At 51.7% G+C, this 14,907-nt stretch overlaps 6 protein-coding genes across 6 annotated transcripts; 3 read left to right on the top strand and 3 right to left on the bottom strand.

Annotated features, from left to right (window-relative positions):
- Window positions 1-72: 72 nt before the first annotated feature.
- Window positions 73-1,053, bottom strand: POX_a00381 (9,11-endoperoxide prostaglandin H2 reductase; the record flags this gene model as incomplete). Its single annotated transcript, XM_050109324.1, has 2 exons — window positions 73-387; window positions 544-1,053. 2 exons carry the CDS (start codon window positions 1,051-1,053, stop codon window positions 73-75), a joined length of 825 nt encoding a protein of 274 aa, XP_049973092.1.
- A 1,532-nt stretch (window positions 1,054-2,585) lies between these two features.
- POX_a00380 (Alpha-actinin-like protein 1) lies at window positions 2,586-4,827 on the top strand (the record flags this gene model as incomplete). Its single annotated transcript, XM_050109323.1, has 3 exons — window positions 2,586-2,831; window positions 2,967-4,574; window positions 4,642-4,827. The coding sequence occupies 3 exons, from the start codon at window positions 2,586-2,588 to the stop codon at window positions 4,825-4,827; spliced, it is 2,040 nt and encodes a 679-aa protein (XP_049973091.1).
- Window positions 4,828-5,721: 894 nt separating this feature from the next.
- On the top strand, window positions 5,722-7,330 carry POX_a00379 (uncharacterized protein; the record flags this gene model as incomplete). The annotated part of the gene is made up of 7 exons (XM_050109322.1): window positions 5,722-5,763; window positions 5,837-5,976; window positions 6,038-6,121; window positions 6,347-6,384; window positions 6,443-6,494; window positions 6,551-6,617; window positions 6,677-7,330. 7 exons carry the CDS (start codon window positions 5,722-5,724, stop codon window positions 7,328-7,330), a joined length of 1,077 nt encoding a protein of 358 aa, XP_049973090.1.
- Window positions 7,331-7,984: 654 nt separating this feature from the next.
- On the bottom strand, window positions 7,985-9,296 carry POX_a00378 (Serine-threonine kinase receptor-associated protein; the record flags this gene model as incomplete). The annotated part of the gene is made up of 5 exons (XM_050109321.1): window positions 7,985-8,121; window positions 8,192-8,928; window positions 9,000-9,039; window positions 9,118-9,231; window positions 9,287-9,296. The coding sequence occupies 5 exons, from the start codon at window positions 9,294-9,296 to the stop codon at window positions 7,985-7,987; spliced, it is 1,038 nt and encodes a 345-aa protein (XP_049973089.1).
- A 1,296-nt stretch (window positions 9,297-10,592) lies between these two features.
- On the top strand, window positions 10,593-13,110 carry POX_a00377 (uncharacterized protein; the record flags this gene model as incomplete). The annotated part of the gene is made up of 3 exons (XM_050109320.1): window positions 10,593-10,640; window positions 10,738-11,191; window positions 11,258-13,110. 3 exons carry the CDS (start codon window positions 10,593-10,595, stop codon window positions 13,108-13,110), a joined length of 2,355 nt encoding a protein of 784 aa, XP_049973088.1.
- Window positions 13,111-13,481: 371 nt separating this feature from the next.
- On the bottom strand, window positions 13,482-14,693 carry POX_a00376 (uncharacterized protein; the record flags this gene model as incomplete). The annotated part of the gene is made up of 3 exons (XM_050109319.1): window positions 13,482-13,594; window positions 13,649-13,744; window positions 13,814-14,693. 3 exons carry the CDS (start codon window positions 14,691-14,693, stop codon window positions 13,482-13,484), a joined length of 1,089 nt encoding a protein of 362 aa, XP_049973087.1.
- Window positions 14,694-14,907: the final 214 nt, after the last annotated feature.

Genomic DNA, 14,907 nt, shown 5'->3' with positions numbered 1-14,907 from the left:
TGTCTTGCCAAGCCTGTTGTCGTGATGCGCAGGAACTCGTCTGATGTACCTGTAAATGCCCCGGCGCGATGATCACTCGTTGGCCACGGCCTCCACAATGGCACCGGCGTCGCCCTGATCCAGCGAGTCCAGAGCGTCCATATCCTCCGCTTTGAGGTCGAACCCAAAAATGTCGGCATTGGCCACGATGCGGTCGGGATTGTCAGTCTTGGGGAGAGGCACCCATCCCTTCTGCAGCGCATAGCGGATGAGAATCTGTTGCGTGGAAACATTGTACTTCATCGCCACTTCGACCAACGTTGGGTCGTTGGCCTTGTAATTACGCACGATGGGCGAGTATGCTTCGACCACGATTCCGTGTTGCTTGCAGTAGGCGTCGATGGTGCGCTGTTGGCACCATGGGTGAAGCTATTTGGCGCGCACCCACGCACACACTGTTAGCGTGGAACTCGTTGACAGGAAGAGCCTTTCTCTAGTTCGCATCTCCAAGCAGGCCGTGACCCGGAGCAGAAATTGGTAGGAAAAAAAAACAAATTCACTCACCTCAATCTGATTGACATGTGGCGGCCAGACCTTGGCATATGGCTTCATCTCCTCAATATGCTGGACCCCGTAGTTACTGACTCCGATCGCCTTGGCCTTGCCCTCCGCCTGCAACTTCTCCAAAGCCTGCCACAGCTCCTTTCTCCCCGCCGGTCCGGACTTGGGACTGTGGATCAGGAACAAATCTACATATCCGTCGGAGCCACCAATCTTTTCCACGCTCGCCAATAGTTTCTCATATGTTTGCTCGGGGGAGCCAGCGGGGCTGAGAATCTTGGTGGTCACGAAGATCTCGTCGCGCGGGATGCCCGAAGCCCGCAGGGCCTCGCCGACTTCGCTCTCATTGCCGTAGAACTGAGCCGTGTCGATGTGTCGGTATCCCGCCTGAAGAGCCTTGAGGACGGATTGCACGCATTGCGACGCCGGAGAGCGGTAGACTCCGAAGCCGAGGCGCGGAATGCGTCCGGCGGAGTTGGGGAGGGGCAGACGATCGGTGATTGTGTAGGACATTGAGATAGAATCAATGTGGGAGAGCGACGGGATAAAGGGTAGGTATGAGCTCTTTGGTGTCGATTACAGCGTTGTCTGTCAAGTAAACCTAGCAGTGTTGTGCAGTGTGGAGGTCTTGAAGAAGCGATCGATGTACAGGACAAGAAGTTTTGGCGGCTCGATGCGGGGCGCAGTTGCTGGACCCGAAGCCGATGGAAATGATATCATCCGCCTAAGGGGGGTTCACGCCATCGCGGATAGATCCTGAGAGATCCTTCATTGATGAATAAGCATCACGGAACCATAGCGATGTATACTCATGAGTCAGTAGTACTGACTCACTGGGAAGTGTGAGCTATTGGCAAATCTCCTTATCTTCTGACAAATAATCTTCTACGAGAAGGTGGGAGAGGGCAACTTTCTGCCAGTCTACGACAAGCTGCGGGTTATATTTAGCCGGGCAAGCTGTCGAGTCATTCGCCGAGGGACAGGCCAACCCGTCAATTCCCTCGTGAACTCGTGGAAGTCGACTGACTAAATCGGGTGTACAGGATAACCTAAAAGACCAAGCGATTTAGCGATTGGATTGCTCGTTGCTGTCCAATGGCATTCCTGTCTCCTGTAGCCCTTTCCTCCGCGTTTGTCTCCAGCGATCAAAACCGCCCTTTTTTTTCTCGGGTGCTCAATCGGCACGCTGGATTTTTAGTTTCTCGGGCGTGGGTACCTATGTGATCGGCTAGGATCCAATGTCCATGGAAAGCTCCTCCCCCCCCCCCCCAGGAACCAGACACCAGCCACGATTTAAAAGTGAATCTTGGTGATCATGTTCAGAAAAGTTTCAGAAACACAACAAAGAATCAGCACCTATGCCACTTCTTTTGAAGATACTGTACTTGCACAAAAGTACCTTTGGTTCACCTACCATCCTGTTGGGTCTTCTTGTCGTTCCGAAGAGCATCGAAGTATAGAGAACCCTGGTCATCACCCAACTAGGTACCCAGCCACCTCTCGTCGCTTGGGAGACTTGGAGAATGTCGGTAGGGCATCAACTGTAGCGCCATTCTTGGTACACAATACACCACCTCTGCATTTCACTCAAGCAGTCTTGGGCATTAATTCCTGGTGCCGGCGATAGAGCAAAGAGTGGCGTGTAAAGTCCCTTCCCGTTCGGCCGCCTGTTGGGCCAGCCGCTCAAGCTCAAGCCACCGGAGTTATCGATGGGCTTGTTCTTTAGGCCGCAGCTGAAGAAGGGCAAAAAAAAAAATAGATTAAAAGCATCGGATCACACTTGATCCGCAACACGATCAAGGTTTCGTTCACCAATCTTTCCGGTCCATAGAGATTCCACTTACCTCCCCTCCAGTACGATTGCAACCTCGAGTAGTCAGCGAATTCTCGGCACATTTGCAATCAGATTGCCCACTTGAGAAAGCCTCCGCGGAGCTCACCAAAACAACGTGATCCCCTCTTCCACATCCCTGCACACGATCGAATTCTCTTTTTCCAACCCTCATCCGCCAATCGGCTTTGGCATGTCTTGGCCCTGATCAACAATGTTGACGGTTGAGAAGCAGTGGGTGAATGTACAGCAGAAGACTTTCACCAAATGGTATGTTTTCATTGTCACCCTTGAACAGCTGAGCTGGTCCCCTTCCCTCCTCCCCGCCTCCCCGCCGCCTCCTTGGGCGGAAATGACCAGGAAAGGGCGCAACCAAGCTCACAGATTCACCAGGCTGAATGATAAACTCAAGGCCCGCTTGTTGGCAATCGAGGATTTGGTGAAAGATCTCTCTGATGGTGTAAGTCTTGTGCCTTCCTTGGTGCTTCCCATGTGCATGATGCCGCGCGGGGGGAACCGACTCCGCAGCAGAGACGGAGTGTCTCGTGGAAGGACCCTCACTGATCTGCGTAACTTTCCTTTGGGCGGGTTTTAGGTCATTCTCATTCATCTGCTAGAAATCCTTGGCAATGAATCCCTCGGTCGATATGCCTCGAAACCCAAACTGCGGGTGCAGAAATTCGAAAATGTGAACAAGAGTCTGGACTTTATTCGGGGGCGCAGGATCCAGATGACCAATATTGGTGCGGAGGATATTGTGGACGGCAATCGCAAGATCATCCTCGGTCTCATCTGGACTCTCATTTTGCGCTTCACTATTAGCGATATCAATGAGGAGGGAATGACCGCAAAGGAAGGTCTGCTGCTATGGTGTCAGCGAAAGACGGCCTGTTACGAGGATGTCGAGATCCGTGACTTCTCCACAAGCTGGAACGACGGGCTGGCTTTCTGCGCCCTGCTGGATATTCACCGACCCGACCTGATCGATTATGATGCGTTGGACAAGAAGGACCATCGAGGGAATATGAAGCTTGCATTTGAGATCGCCTCCAATGAGATTGGAATCCCCGACCTGCTGGACGTGGACGACGTCTGCGATGTTCCCCGGCCCGATGAGCGATCCCTGATGACCTACATCGCCTATTGGTTCCATGCTTTCTCGCAACTGGAGCGCGTGGAGAACGCTGGTCGCCGAGTGGAGAAATTCGTCAACAACATGCACGGCGCGTGGGATATGCAGTCCGGGTATGAGCGTCGGATGCGAGAACTGCTGCGAGTGATTCGCGCCCAGCGAGAGTCGTGGAAGAATTCCTCCTTCGAAGGCACCTACAAAGATGTGAAGGAGCAGGCCCATCAGTTTGCGCTCTACAAGCGCCACGAGAAGCGACAATGGGTCGCCGAAAAATCAGATCTGGCCGCCCTGTTGGGAAACATCAAAACGAAGCTGGGCACGTATCGTTTGCGCTCCTACGAGCCCCCGAAAGAATTGAGTACCGAGGCCTGTGACCATGAGTGGGAGTGCCTCACCAAGGATGAACACCAACGGAGCCAGCTGATCAACGAGACCATTCGAGATATCAAGAATGCGCTCCGAAGGTCATTCGCCGATAAAGCGAATGACTTTGCGCTGACCCTCAAGACCCTGTCACTCGCCATTTCAGGATTGGATGGAGAGGTCGAGGACCAACTCGAGCATGTGAAAAGGCTCAACGACAATCTCCCACCCCTCGATGCCTTCCTGGACACGATCGCCGAATTGGATGAGCAATGCGCCGAGGCGAACATTGAAGAAAACGACTTTACCACATACACGCTTGACGAACTGTCCTATGAGCTCAGTCTCGTCAGGTCGAGTATCTCGAAGAAGCTTGCCTTCCTAGAGAACCAGATGGTTGCTCGCAACATGACCAATCTCACGCCCATTCAGCTGGAAGAATTCGAGTCTGTCTTCCGCCATTTCGACCGCGACTCCTCCAATACGTTGCAGGAGCTTGAATTTTCCGCGGCGTTGGCCAGTCTCGGGCTCGTCTATGATGAGCAGGAGATGCATGAGGTGTATGTGGAAGTTTGTGGTGCCGAACGCCTCGCCCAAAACGCCGGTGTGAGCTTTGAGCAGTTCATTCGATTCATGGTCAGCGTCACCGAAGACCAGAACACGGCCGAGCAGGTCTTCCAAAGTTTCAAGGAGGTCGCCGATGGCAAGGTCAGTTTCCCTCTGGTCGTTTCAGATCATTTACGTGATCGGTCAGCAGCTAACATCTTTTCCCCAGCCGTACGTGACTGAGATGGACCTCCGACACTCTTTGATCCCCGACGAGGTTATTGAGCACTTGGTCAAGACCATGCCACCTCACGAGGGCCCTGATCTCCTTGAAGACCGAGATTTGCCCAAGTTCGACTACATCAGCTTCATGAACCGCATGATCGAGGATCAGAAGAGGAAAGATGAAGAGTAGTAAGCCTTCGACGGGATAAAGAGCTGTTTGTGGGAGGCTCAGGGCACCGCTCCACTGGTCGAAACGGTCCTTTTCTTTCTTGACTGGATGAAAGGCAGGTGTCTATCCCCAGACCAGCGCCTGTCTTAGTTTGTGTTTTTTTTGGGTTGTTGAAATACCAGCATGCATCGTGGGGGTTCGGCGGTTGGGATTATTTATGTTTTAGTACCTTATTTACGAGCAGGTTCGGGTTGTGTTGTATTAAGATACCATGGAATCAATTTTGCTCCTCTCGGCGCCTCAACTGTCATATTTAAGGTTACTTCACCTCATCAGGGCATTTAAGTCAACAGTGGGCTTACGGCATTCATTTGACATATAGGTATTTGCCAGAATTACCTTCCTCTTTTCACTGCCTGCCTGTGGCAGCCTGCAGCCTCGTCCGTATCCTTAAACCTCATTCAATTCGGTGCCGTAAAAACAGAGGTAGGGTAATTGAACCTGTAGTGCCAGAGATATAAACCATTTTGTCAATACCACAACGAAAACGGAACCCGGACTATCTTTTTACATCGAGAGAGACGTTGGTCTTGATCGTCTTGATCGATGAGATTTATCTCTGTATTTGACTTATTGTTCACTTCATCAAGAATGGTTGATGGTTTGGTGCTCGCTTCTCAGCGATATCGCACTTGTTGATTATATCACGTGATGAAATAGCTCTCTGCGCCCCGGAGAAGTCGCCGCAGCCACTAACCAGGAGTCTCATCGATGATTCAGTCGACTTTCTAGTCTTGCTACTTTCTGACCTCACCCGCGAGTTGAGATCGCTTACTCATAACTAAGATAATTATTCTTTGGCAATTTCTCTCCATCGCTCGCCCACTTATATACCCAACCCACACATCGCCCGCCATGGACCGCAGTCTGGACGAGATCATTGCGGAAGACACATCGGTAAGGATTCATTTCACTTCAATTTGATTCCCCTTGGGAGGCAAAGCACACTGACGCGCTTTTTTCCGTTTAGCGAAAGCAGACTAGGCCCTCTGGAAACCGCCGCAACCCGCCTCAGAATCGCCGCCGCGGCGACCGCGATGGCGTTAGAAAGGTATCCATCCAAATCTTGGTGTCCTCGCCATTTGATCCGCGCAAACGAATTTTTGGCTTGTCAATGCCCGTTTGCTGTCGTGTGCATGTGCCATATGACTGACATGTTAAATTAATTTAGGTCCGCCCTCCTTCTTCTTTTCATCCTTCGATCCTATCTTGCGATATTTTCAAACGCGACGTTAAGCCAGTCTGCTGTTGAGATGTTCGGACTTTGATCTCCAGTGCGAGTCTGGCGACAGAGACTTGGGAACGCAACACGATGGCTACGCTTTCTACTCTGACTTGGAGCTAACCTCTTACCATGTTCATCCGATCGGTATAGCCTTACTCCCAAGACCGTGTCGACCTGAATTTGTTAGTGATCATCCTTGTTTTCTGCTACAATTCGACGAGGCCCCCTCAGCGCTGACCATATTTCTGTTGATAGGGACTGGGTGCATGACAAATACGACGATGATCGCGATGGTTCGTTTTTTTTGCGCTAAATCACACTAGAATCTTTCTTCATCTGACTGGACCTCAGCACGGGGATCTCGTGGTGGTGGCCGCCGCCGCCGTTCAAATTCCCCTGACCGGTACGATTTATTCTGCGTCTGTTTATAATGCAATACAAAGGCTAATAACACCGCAGTGGTCGATCATTGACCAAGGTCCGCGTGGAAAATCTTCACTACGACATCACCCAAGGCGAGCTGGAGGTCAGCTGCTCCTTCACACCCCTCGACAAGAAACAAGTTCCATACTGACCACCTACCAGGACCTTTTCACACGCATTGGACCAGTCCTTGAACTCTCTCTCGTCTACGACCGTGCTGGACGCTCCGAGGGTGTTGCCTACGTCACATACCAACGGTTGAGTGACGCCCACGAATCCATCCGCGAGTTCGACGGCGCCAACGCCAAGGGCCAGCCCATTCGCCTCAGTCTTGTGCCTGGTCGACGCGAAAGAAACCCTGACCGCAACACTTTGTTCGACCGAGTCGAGCGCCCGGGTCGCAGCTCGCGCAGTCTTAGCCCCGGTGTGGATGGTGGGGATGGTTCCCGCCGTGGTCGCCGTAGCGACGTTTCTAAGCCTGCACCGGATGGAATCGACCGTTACGTGCCCGGTTCCCGCCAGCGCTCGCCACGCCGTGGTGGCGGCGGTGGTGGTCGTCGTAGTGGCCGAGATGGTCGTGAGAACCGAGGCCGTGGCGAGAGAAATGGTCGGGATGGCCGGCCCCGGAAGACGCAAGAGGAGCTGGATCAAGAGATGGACGACTACTGGGGTGGAAACAATGCAACGACCGAAACCGCTGAGAAGCAACCCGAACAGCCTGTGGCTGCTGCTGCACCTGCGGCTGCTGCTTCCGCTCCTTCGGCCGTGCCCGCTGCGCCCGCCGCTGCAGATGATGATATCGACATGATTGAGTAGGTTTCGGGTGCAATGCTTTGACAAAACGCAACGGGGATGACGCTATGCCTCTCACCTGAGGTCTGGCTTGGAAGCTTTTGACATTGGCTACGGATTTGACGCATAAATTGGCTTCTTCATGCCATCGAAAGAGAGAGAAACATGTATTTCTAACATTATCACAAACCCCCTCATAAAAACCTCAGCCGGCTTCCCAATATTGAACCATGAATTGACTGCCTTGACTCGATAATATCCAACTGGACCTTCACCACCTACCTTGGGCGGAGTAATCAGGTTCTGCAAGTCCTTTTGCTTCATCAAAGATTGTGCGATCGTAAAGACTCCTCTCGACACCAATAGATTCGTCCTGGTAATTTGCAGTGACAATGTTCTTCTCTAATCTACCAGATTTGTAGTAGTAGGAGGCAATCAGTCAAGTGGTCCATTGAGCTGCATTAAATTAGAAGTTTTTCCTTTTGTAATTGAGGCAGCTATAAGCGGAAGGGGTATCAGGATAACACAATCTACACAATAGCCACCGTGCCAAGTAAAGTAAACCTCGCCCAAGACAATGTCGGGTTTTGTATTCGCAAAGAAGTGGCGTGCAGAGGCATTCGATCTCATCCGTCCCTTTCCATGAGTCGTTCTTTTTCATCCGGAATTCGGTCTCGTTCACCGCCACAGGCCATAGGATTCACGGCATGCCTTCCACAATTTGACGGTACCATCCTCGCTACCGGTGCCATATAGCTTTCCGTCGGGGGAGAAGCTGACGGACCAGATAGGTCCGTGATGTCCCTTTTGGACGTCTGTTGTCAGGTGTATATGTTAGTTTGGCGAGAATTGTTGAAAGGTGCTAAGAGGTATGTTTTCACGTACCGAGTTCTTCATCCGTGTGAAGATCGTAGACCCGAGCCCATGTATCGTTGGCGCTGCCGGTCACCAAGCGGCCCGAGTCACTGTTCACAGCCGCACTGGCAACGTCGTATCCAAAGTCCACCTTTTTCAGAAGGCGTCCAGGCTGGACACTATCGAAGAGATAAACGCTCTTTCCAGCTGCGACGGTCAAAAGCCCAGGATCATTTGGCCGTGTGGCGAGATTGTTCAACTCGCAGGACCCGATGGGGCCGTCAACAGCATGTTCCTTGACAGGATGTCTAGATCGCAGATCCCACCAGCGGATCTTACGATCCTCGGCTGCCGTCGTGACGATGTTGTAATCCTGATTCCAAACGATGGACTTGATAGTACCCCCGTGCACGCCGGGGCCAATCTCATAGCTAGTCACATCCGCCCCGCCTTGAACGGGGCTGCCGCTGCCGCCAGCAGATGGCAAAGGGGGTGAAGATCCATTGCTGCTGGTCCCACCTCGGGTCAAGTCAAAGATACGCAACTTCTTCTCTGCACCACCAGTGGCGAGAACTTGCGGATTGGTTTGGATCGGGAACGCAATGGCACGTACAATGTGCGCATGCTGAAGAGTGTGTAGACACTCGCCCGAATAGGTGTCCCAGACCTTGGCCGAGAAGTCTGCAGCTGCAGTAGCGGCAATAGCGGCATCGCTAGAAAGTCGTGCTTGCCAAACAGCACCTTTGTGGCCTAAAAATGTACCAATCCTGCAAAGTGAAGCGCTCTGTTAGTGATAACTTGAGTTGTGAGGTTTGCAAATGATTGAAAGACAACATACCAGTCGCCAGTGATACCATCCCGAAGCATAGGGTTGTTATCTGGTAAAAATCGCCTTTAGCCTCGTCTTTTTGGGAGCCTTGGACGAGACTGTTAAGTTTACATGTGATCGAGGTTACCTTTGCAAGCTGAAATGAGATAGTACTGATCGTCCTCAACTGTCGAGGAGAAACTCAAGTGAGTCACAGGGCGAGAGTGCCCATGACATGTGAGAGGGACAACCTTGGGAATATCTGTATCGCTTTCAGTTGCAGTTCGCAGAACAGCCGGTTCAAGCTCACGACTCACCAGATGCCATGATGTAAAGACTTGGCTTCTAAAATCCTTTTTTAGAGAAAATCACGGGTCTAGCCGACTGCGATGAATAGTTCGCAGTGCAGAAAAAAGGAATAGAGCTTTGTCGGGGAAAAAGAGGTTCAGGCGACTGGGAGACAATCAAGGTGAACCTTCAGCAAGCTCGAAGTCGTTCAATCTGGTCAAAGGAGAGTGATAAAAAGATTCGTCACGGTCGTCAAGTCATATATCTTGTCGTGCCCTTATGCGGAGGAGCTCGATCGAGAGACACAAACTACCAGAGCCCCACGATGGAACAAGATATCTGGGGGGGAATGCTGGTTACTGAAAGTCCACAAAGAGTATTCCTCGTGGGCTCTGTTCAATATTGAGATCGCGCGACTGGCGGGGACCACCTGCAGCTCGTGGGTTACCTCAGCGATGCGCGCTAGTCCTATTGGGGATTAGGCTTGGCTTGGACACGTGCTTGGACATCGTCCCCCCCGTCCGATTAAAGTATTGATGGATCGCCCGATCATCGATGACAGGCGAGCGGCAAGTTAGATCTCGCTGAACAAGATCTGGAATGAGGCTCAAACCCTTTTGGTATTTACCTGATCACATCAGGGCTTTGATTGGTCTTTGTCTTCACTGATGATGGCCCCGATATGGCTTGATTTAAGGCTCACCGCCATTGACCGAGCGTTAAACAACATCGAGTCCTCCACTTTTGTCTCTTCCATTGGACCGTGACGGCTGAGGGCGTTTCATTGAAAGAGAAAACAAAAAAAGTGGAAAGTCAGGAATGTTGTAAATCCTGAATTCAATAGTCTCGGTCACTCAGGCCTACCTACCTTTTCCTAGTGCTCGGGTGTGCAAGCACCTACCCACCTTAGACAGACAGTACATACGTATGATTGATGAGGTGCTAGGTGTATTTCGGAGCGCCCCGTAGGAGCTTTGGAAGTCATCAACACGTCACCCCTAGAATCCGGCTACTAGAGATATGCGTCTCCTTCTCTAAGCTCTGAACAGAGCTTGATCGAGTCTTGGGAGGCGATATCATTGCCATAGGCACCTTTGATCTATCCACTTTAAATCAGGTACAGCCGTCACAAATCATCTTCTAGCAGATTCGTCATAGCCCCACCGTTCACGTGATATGATGCTGTAGGCGCGGGGACAACCCCAGAACGACTAAAGGGAAACATCGACTTCCAACAGGCTTAGAATCGCAAGAAGCTTCGAACACGGCTTTCAACGTCTCAGACATACTCTCCTCTCTCACAAATACCTTCTCCAATTCGGACAGGTCGATTTTATGCCTGACTTCAAGCTCTCTGCCTCGCTCGAGGGTCACGGCGATGATGTAAGTACCGCCTCTGTCCCCGCCGCGGGCCCTTTCAGCGGATAGCTTGCTGGGCCCATAACAGTCCAGAAACTCATCTCTCCGACTTTGTATACAGGTCCGTGCTGTGGCCTTCCCAAATTCCAACGTAATCATCTCAGCGTCCCGTGATGCGACAGTACGACTATGGAAGTTGGTCTCATCGCCGCCCCCTACCTACGATTACACGATAGCCGCCCATGGTCAGGCCTTCATCAATAGCTTAGCTTACCTACCTCCGACGGCCGAATACCCCGAAGGACTGGTGCTCTCAGGTGGACAAGATACAATCATTGAAGCCCGCCAGCCAAGCAAGTCCTCCGCCGACAATGCCGATGCTATGCTACTAGGGCATGGTCATAACATTTGCGCCCTGGATGTGTCCCCCGGCAGCGAATATATCGTCAGTGGCAGTTGGGACTCGACGGCTCGATTGTGGAGAGTTGGCAAGTGGGAGCCCGAAGTTGTCTTTGAAGGCCATCAGGGGAGCGTCTGGGCGGTTCTAGCTTACGACAGGAATACTGTCATTACTGGTACGTATGCCCTCGAGGGAATCTGGAAGGTGTCAGGACTCAAATTCATTCTAACCACCCGGGTAGGATGTGCTGACCAGATGATCCGCATCTTCGACACATCCGGTAAACTTCTCGGAAGTATCAAAAACTCGAACGACGTTGTACGCGCCCTGTGCAAGCTCCCTGAATCCCATCCGAGCGGTGCACACTTCGCCTCGGCCAGCAATGATGGAGTGATCCGACTCTACACCTTGAAGGGTGATCTTGTAGCCTCTTTACACGGGCATGAGAGCTTTGTCTACTCTCTTGCAGTGTTACCGTCCGGAGAGCTTGTGAGCTCAGGCGAGGACCGCACAGTGAGAATTTGGCAAGGCACTCAATGTGTGCAAACTATCACCCATCCAGCTATATCTGTATGGAGTGTTGCCGCATGTCGGGAAACTGGAGACATTGTTAGCGGTGCCAGCGATCGTGTCACACGTGTCTTCACTCGGAGCCCACACCGTCAGGCCGCCCCCGAGGCAATTCAACAGTTTGAACAAGCTGTCAAGGAATCGGCAATTCCAGCCGAGCAGGTCGGCAAAATCAACAAGGAGCAACTGCCGGGTCCCGAATTCTTGAAGGAGAAATCAGGCACAAAAGAAGGGCAAGTCCAGATGATTCGTGAATTAGATGGGAGTGTTACCGCGCATACCTGGTCATCTGCAACGCATGAGTGGATTGCTGTTGGGACTGTGGTAGATTCGGCAGGAAGCAGTGGTCGAAAGACCGAGTATCTCGGGCAAGACTACGATTACGTCTTTGACGTAGACATTGAGGACGGAAAACCCCCGCTCAAGCTCCCATACAATGTCTCCCAAAATCCATACGAAGCGGCGACGAAATTCATCGGAGACAACGAACTTCCCATGTCTTATCTCGATCAAGTGGCCAACTTCATTACACAGAACACCCAAGGCGCCACGCTTGGTCAGTCAGAGCAAAGTGGCGCCGACGCCTGGGGATCGGAGAGGAGATACAGACCCGGTGACGCGGCTTCGACAAATGAAGCCGCCATTCCGACACCGGAACCGCGTCCACGCGTTCTTCCCCAGAAGACGTACCTCTCTATCCGATCTGCAAATACCAAGATCATAGCAAAAAAGCTTCAAGAGTTGAACGAGAAGATTCTTGCAGAGGGAGACAAGTCAATCGCCTTGAACTCTACCGAAGTGGAGGCTGTAGTGGCTGTCTGCGCTCAACTTGAAAACACCCAGAAAATTACAGATTCATCCATTGTGGAATTCGGCCTTCCGCTCATATTCAATATTGCAACGAAATGGCCGGTTGCCAACCGCCTGCCTGGGTTGGATCTGCTTCCTCTTCTTGCCTCCGCAACACCAATGACAGCAACTGTGGACTATGATGGCGCGGATCTCGTGACCGGAGTTTTGTCAAGCGGAGTGTTTGACGCCTCTCTGAATGTGAATAATGCCATGCTGGCTGTCCGTACCTTTGCCAATCTTTTCGAAACCGAAGCAGGCCGCAAACTGGCCATTCAGAACTTTGATCAGCTGCTTGCGGGCGTTAAATCAGCACTGGCCAATGTTGGATCCACACCGAATCGCAACCTGACTATTGCTGTCGCGACTCTCTATATCAACTTCGCCGTCTATCTCACATCGGAAGGCCGCGCGCAGTCTCCTGAGGCTGCGGAGCAAGGGCTGGGACTACTTGATGCCTTGACCAAGATTTTATCGAGTGAGAAGGACTCGGAGGCAGTCTACAGAGGGCTTGTCGCGCTCGGAACTCTGGTTCAGGCCATGGGAGCTGATATTAAGGGCGCTGCGAAGGAGATCTACGAAGTCGAGAGCTTGATGACGCGCATCTCATCTTCGGCGTTGGGGAAGGAACCACGTATCTCGGGTGTTATTGGCGAAATCAAGGCTGCATTCTGAGTAGAATTGCTTCCGGATTCTGGGCCACAACAGTTGACTTCGGTGCATCAACACTCAGTGTGAGTACTTCATACTTTGAACAGTACCTAAATAGATTTTTGAACACATTGCCAGCGATTTCACATCTTCCAGCTCTCGCGAACTACTTTACGGAGTAATCTTTTTCAAGTCTAAGCTGGTTGAACGGGCTGTGACTGATCGGCTTGAACTCAGAAAATCGCATTTTAATCAAACCGTTCGACGATGAACACCGACGGATGATGAACCGGGAACAGAGTCAATAGCAAGTCATGTTCAACGTAGGTGATGGGCATCTGTGAGAGTGAATCGATTTGCTAATGAGCACTACATCCAATGTGCATCAGAGATCGTCAAGAGCCGTTCGTAACTGGCTCATTCATGGACACCACAACCTTCAGGGCGCCATGCTTCGAGGGGGCCTGAAATGCCTCATAGGCTTCGTGAATCTCGTGGAACTCAAAGGCTGCATCAGATTAGTATTGCGACCAGAAATCCTCCCCCGGGAGGGAAAACGTACTATGCGAGACCAGAAAGCTTGGGTCGATGCCGTCGACCTCAACCATCTTAAGTAAATCAGGCGTAGTAACCGCATCAATCAGCCTCGTTCTGAGACCTAGCCAGCGAAAACAGATGAGCGATGATCCATGGTCAAGACTTTTGATACGCGGCGCTTGATACATACAGATATTTCGGTTCCACAGCTTCTCCAGGTGAAGCTCACAGGATTCACCAAAGACACCCAGACTAGCGATTGTTCCTCCGGGACCTACCAGAGCTTGCGCGATCCCAAAAGACTCCACGGTGCCCACTGCCTCAATGACCACGTCAAATCCTCTCTCTTGAGTCGTCGCCAGGGCTGACGAGATGACATTATCCTTTCCGTTCAGAACACTGAAAGTATGACTTGCACCCATAGATCTAGCCGTCTCAAGTCTGGACAATCCCCTTCCAACTGCCACAATCATAGAGGGACCAAAGAGCTTCCGAGCCATTTGGAGACTCATCAAGCCAATGGGTCCCATCCCTATGATCGCAACGGTAGATCCGGCCTGAATCTCACCGTTCAAGATCCCACATTCATAGGATGTCGGTACCGTATCGGACAGTGTGACGGCCACTTTGGGGTCGATGCTGTCCGGCAGGGGGTGCAGTGAGAACGAAGCATGAGGAATGCGAACATACTCGGCCTGTGTCCCGTCAATTTGATTCCCCAGAATCCAGCCGCCAGATTCGCACTGCGAGGGCATCCTTCGGCGGCAGTAGTAACAAGTTCCGCAAGAAGTGATGCAGGAAATGAGGACTCGCTGGCCCATTGCAAAGTTTGTCACGGCCAGGCCGAGAGATTCGATGACGCCCACTCCTTCGTGGCCGAGGATTCGGCCTGGGCTGCACGATGGAACATCACCTTGGAGAATATGGAGGTCTGTTCCGCATATAGTGGTGTGAAGGATCTTGACGATCGCATCGGTGGGTGCTAAAAGGACTGGTTTAGGGCGATCTTCGACCGAGATGATTTTATCGCCGGTGTAGATGACGGCCTTCATGGTCACAGCTTCCAACATGATCAGAAGCCCGAGAGAACAAACAAGCGGAGTTGGAGAATTTAGGTCTACAATGCTGTAGGAACCATAAATATGAATGGAGGATATCTAAATCCAATGGATGTTGCAAATATGCGCAACGCTCTCTGGAAGTGATGGAGGGAAAGAAATTCAAGACCGGACTGTCAGATAAGAAGCGACAGTAATGAATCGATGAATCAGCACCAATCTCCAA

The sequence above is a fragment of the Penicillium oxalicum genome, chromosome I (genome assembly GCF_001723175.1).
Source record: "Penicillium oxalicum strain HP7-1 chromosome I, whole genome shotgun sequence".
In the NCBI taxonomy this organism is placed as follows: domain Eukaryota; kingdom Fungi; phylum Ascomycota; class Eurotiomycetes; order Eurotiales; family Aspergillaceae; genus Penicillium; species Penicillium oxalicum.
This window is presented reverse-complemented; position numbering and strand designations above follow the sequence as displayed.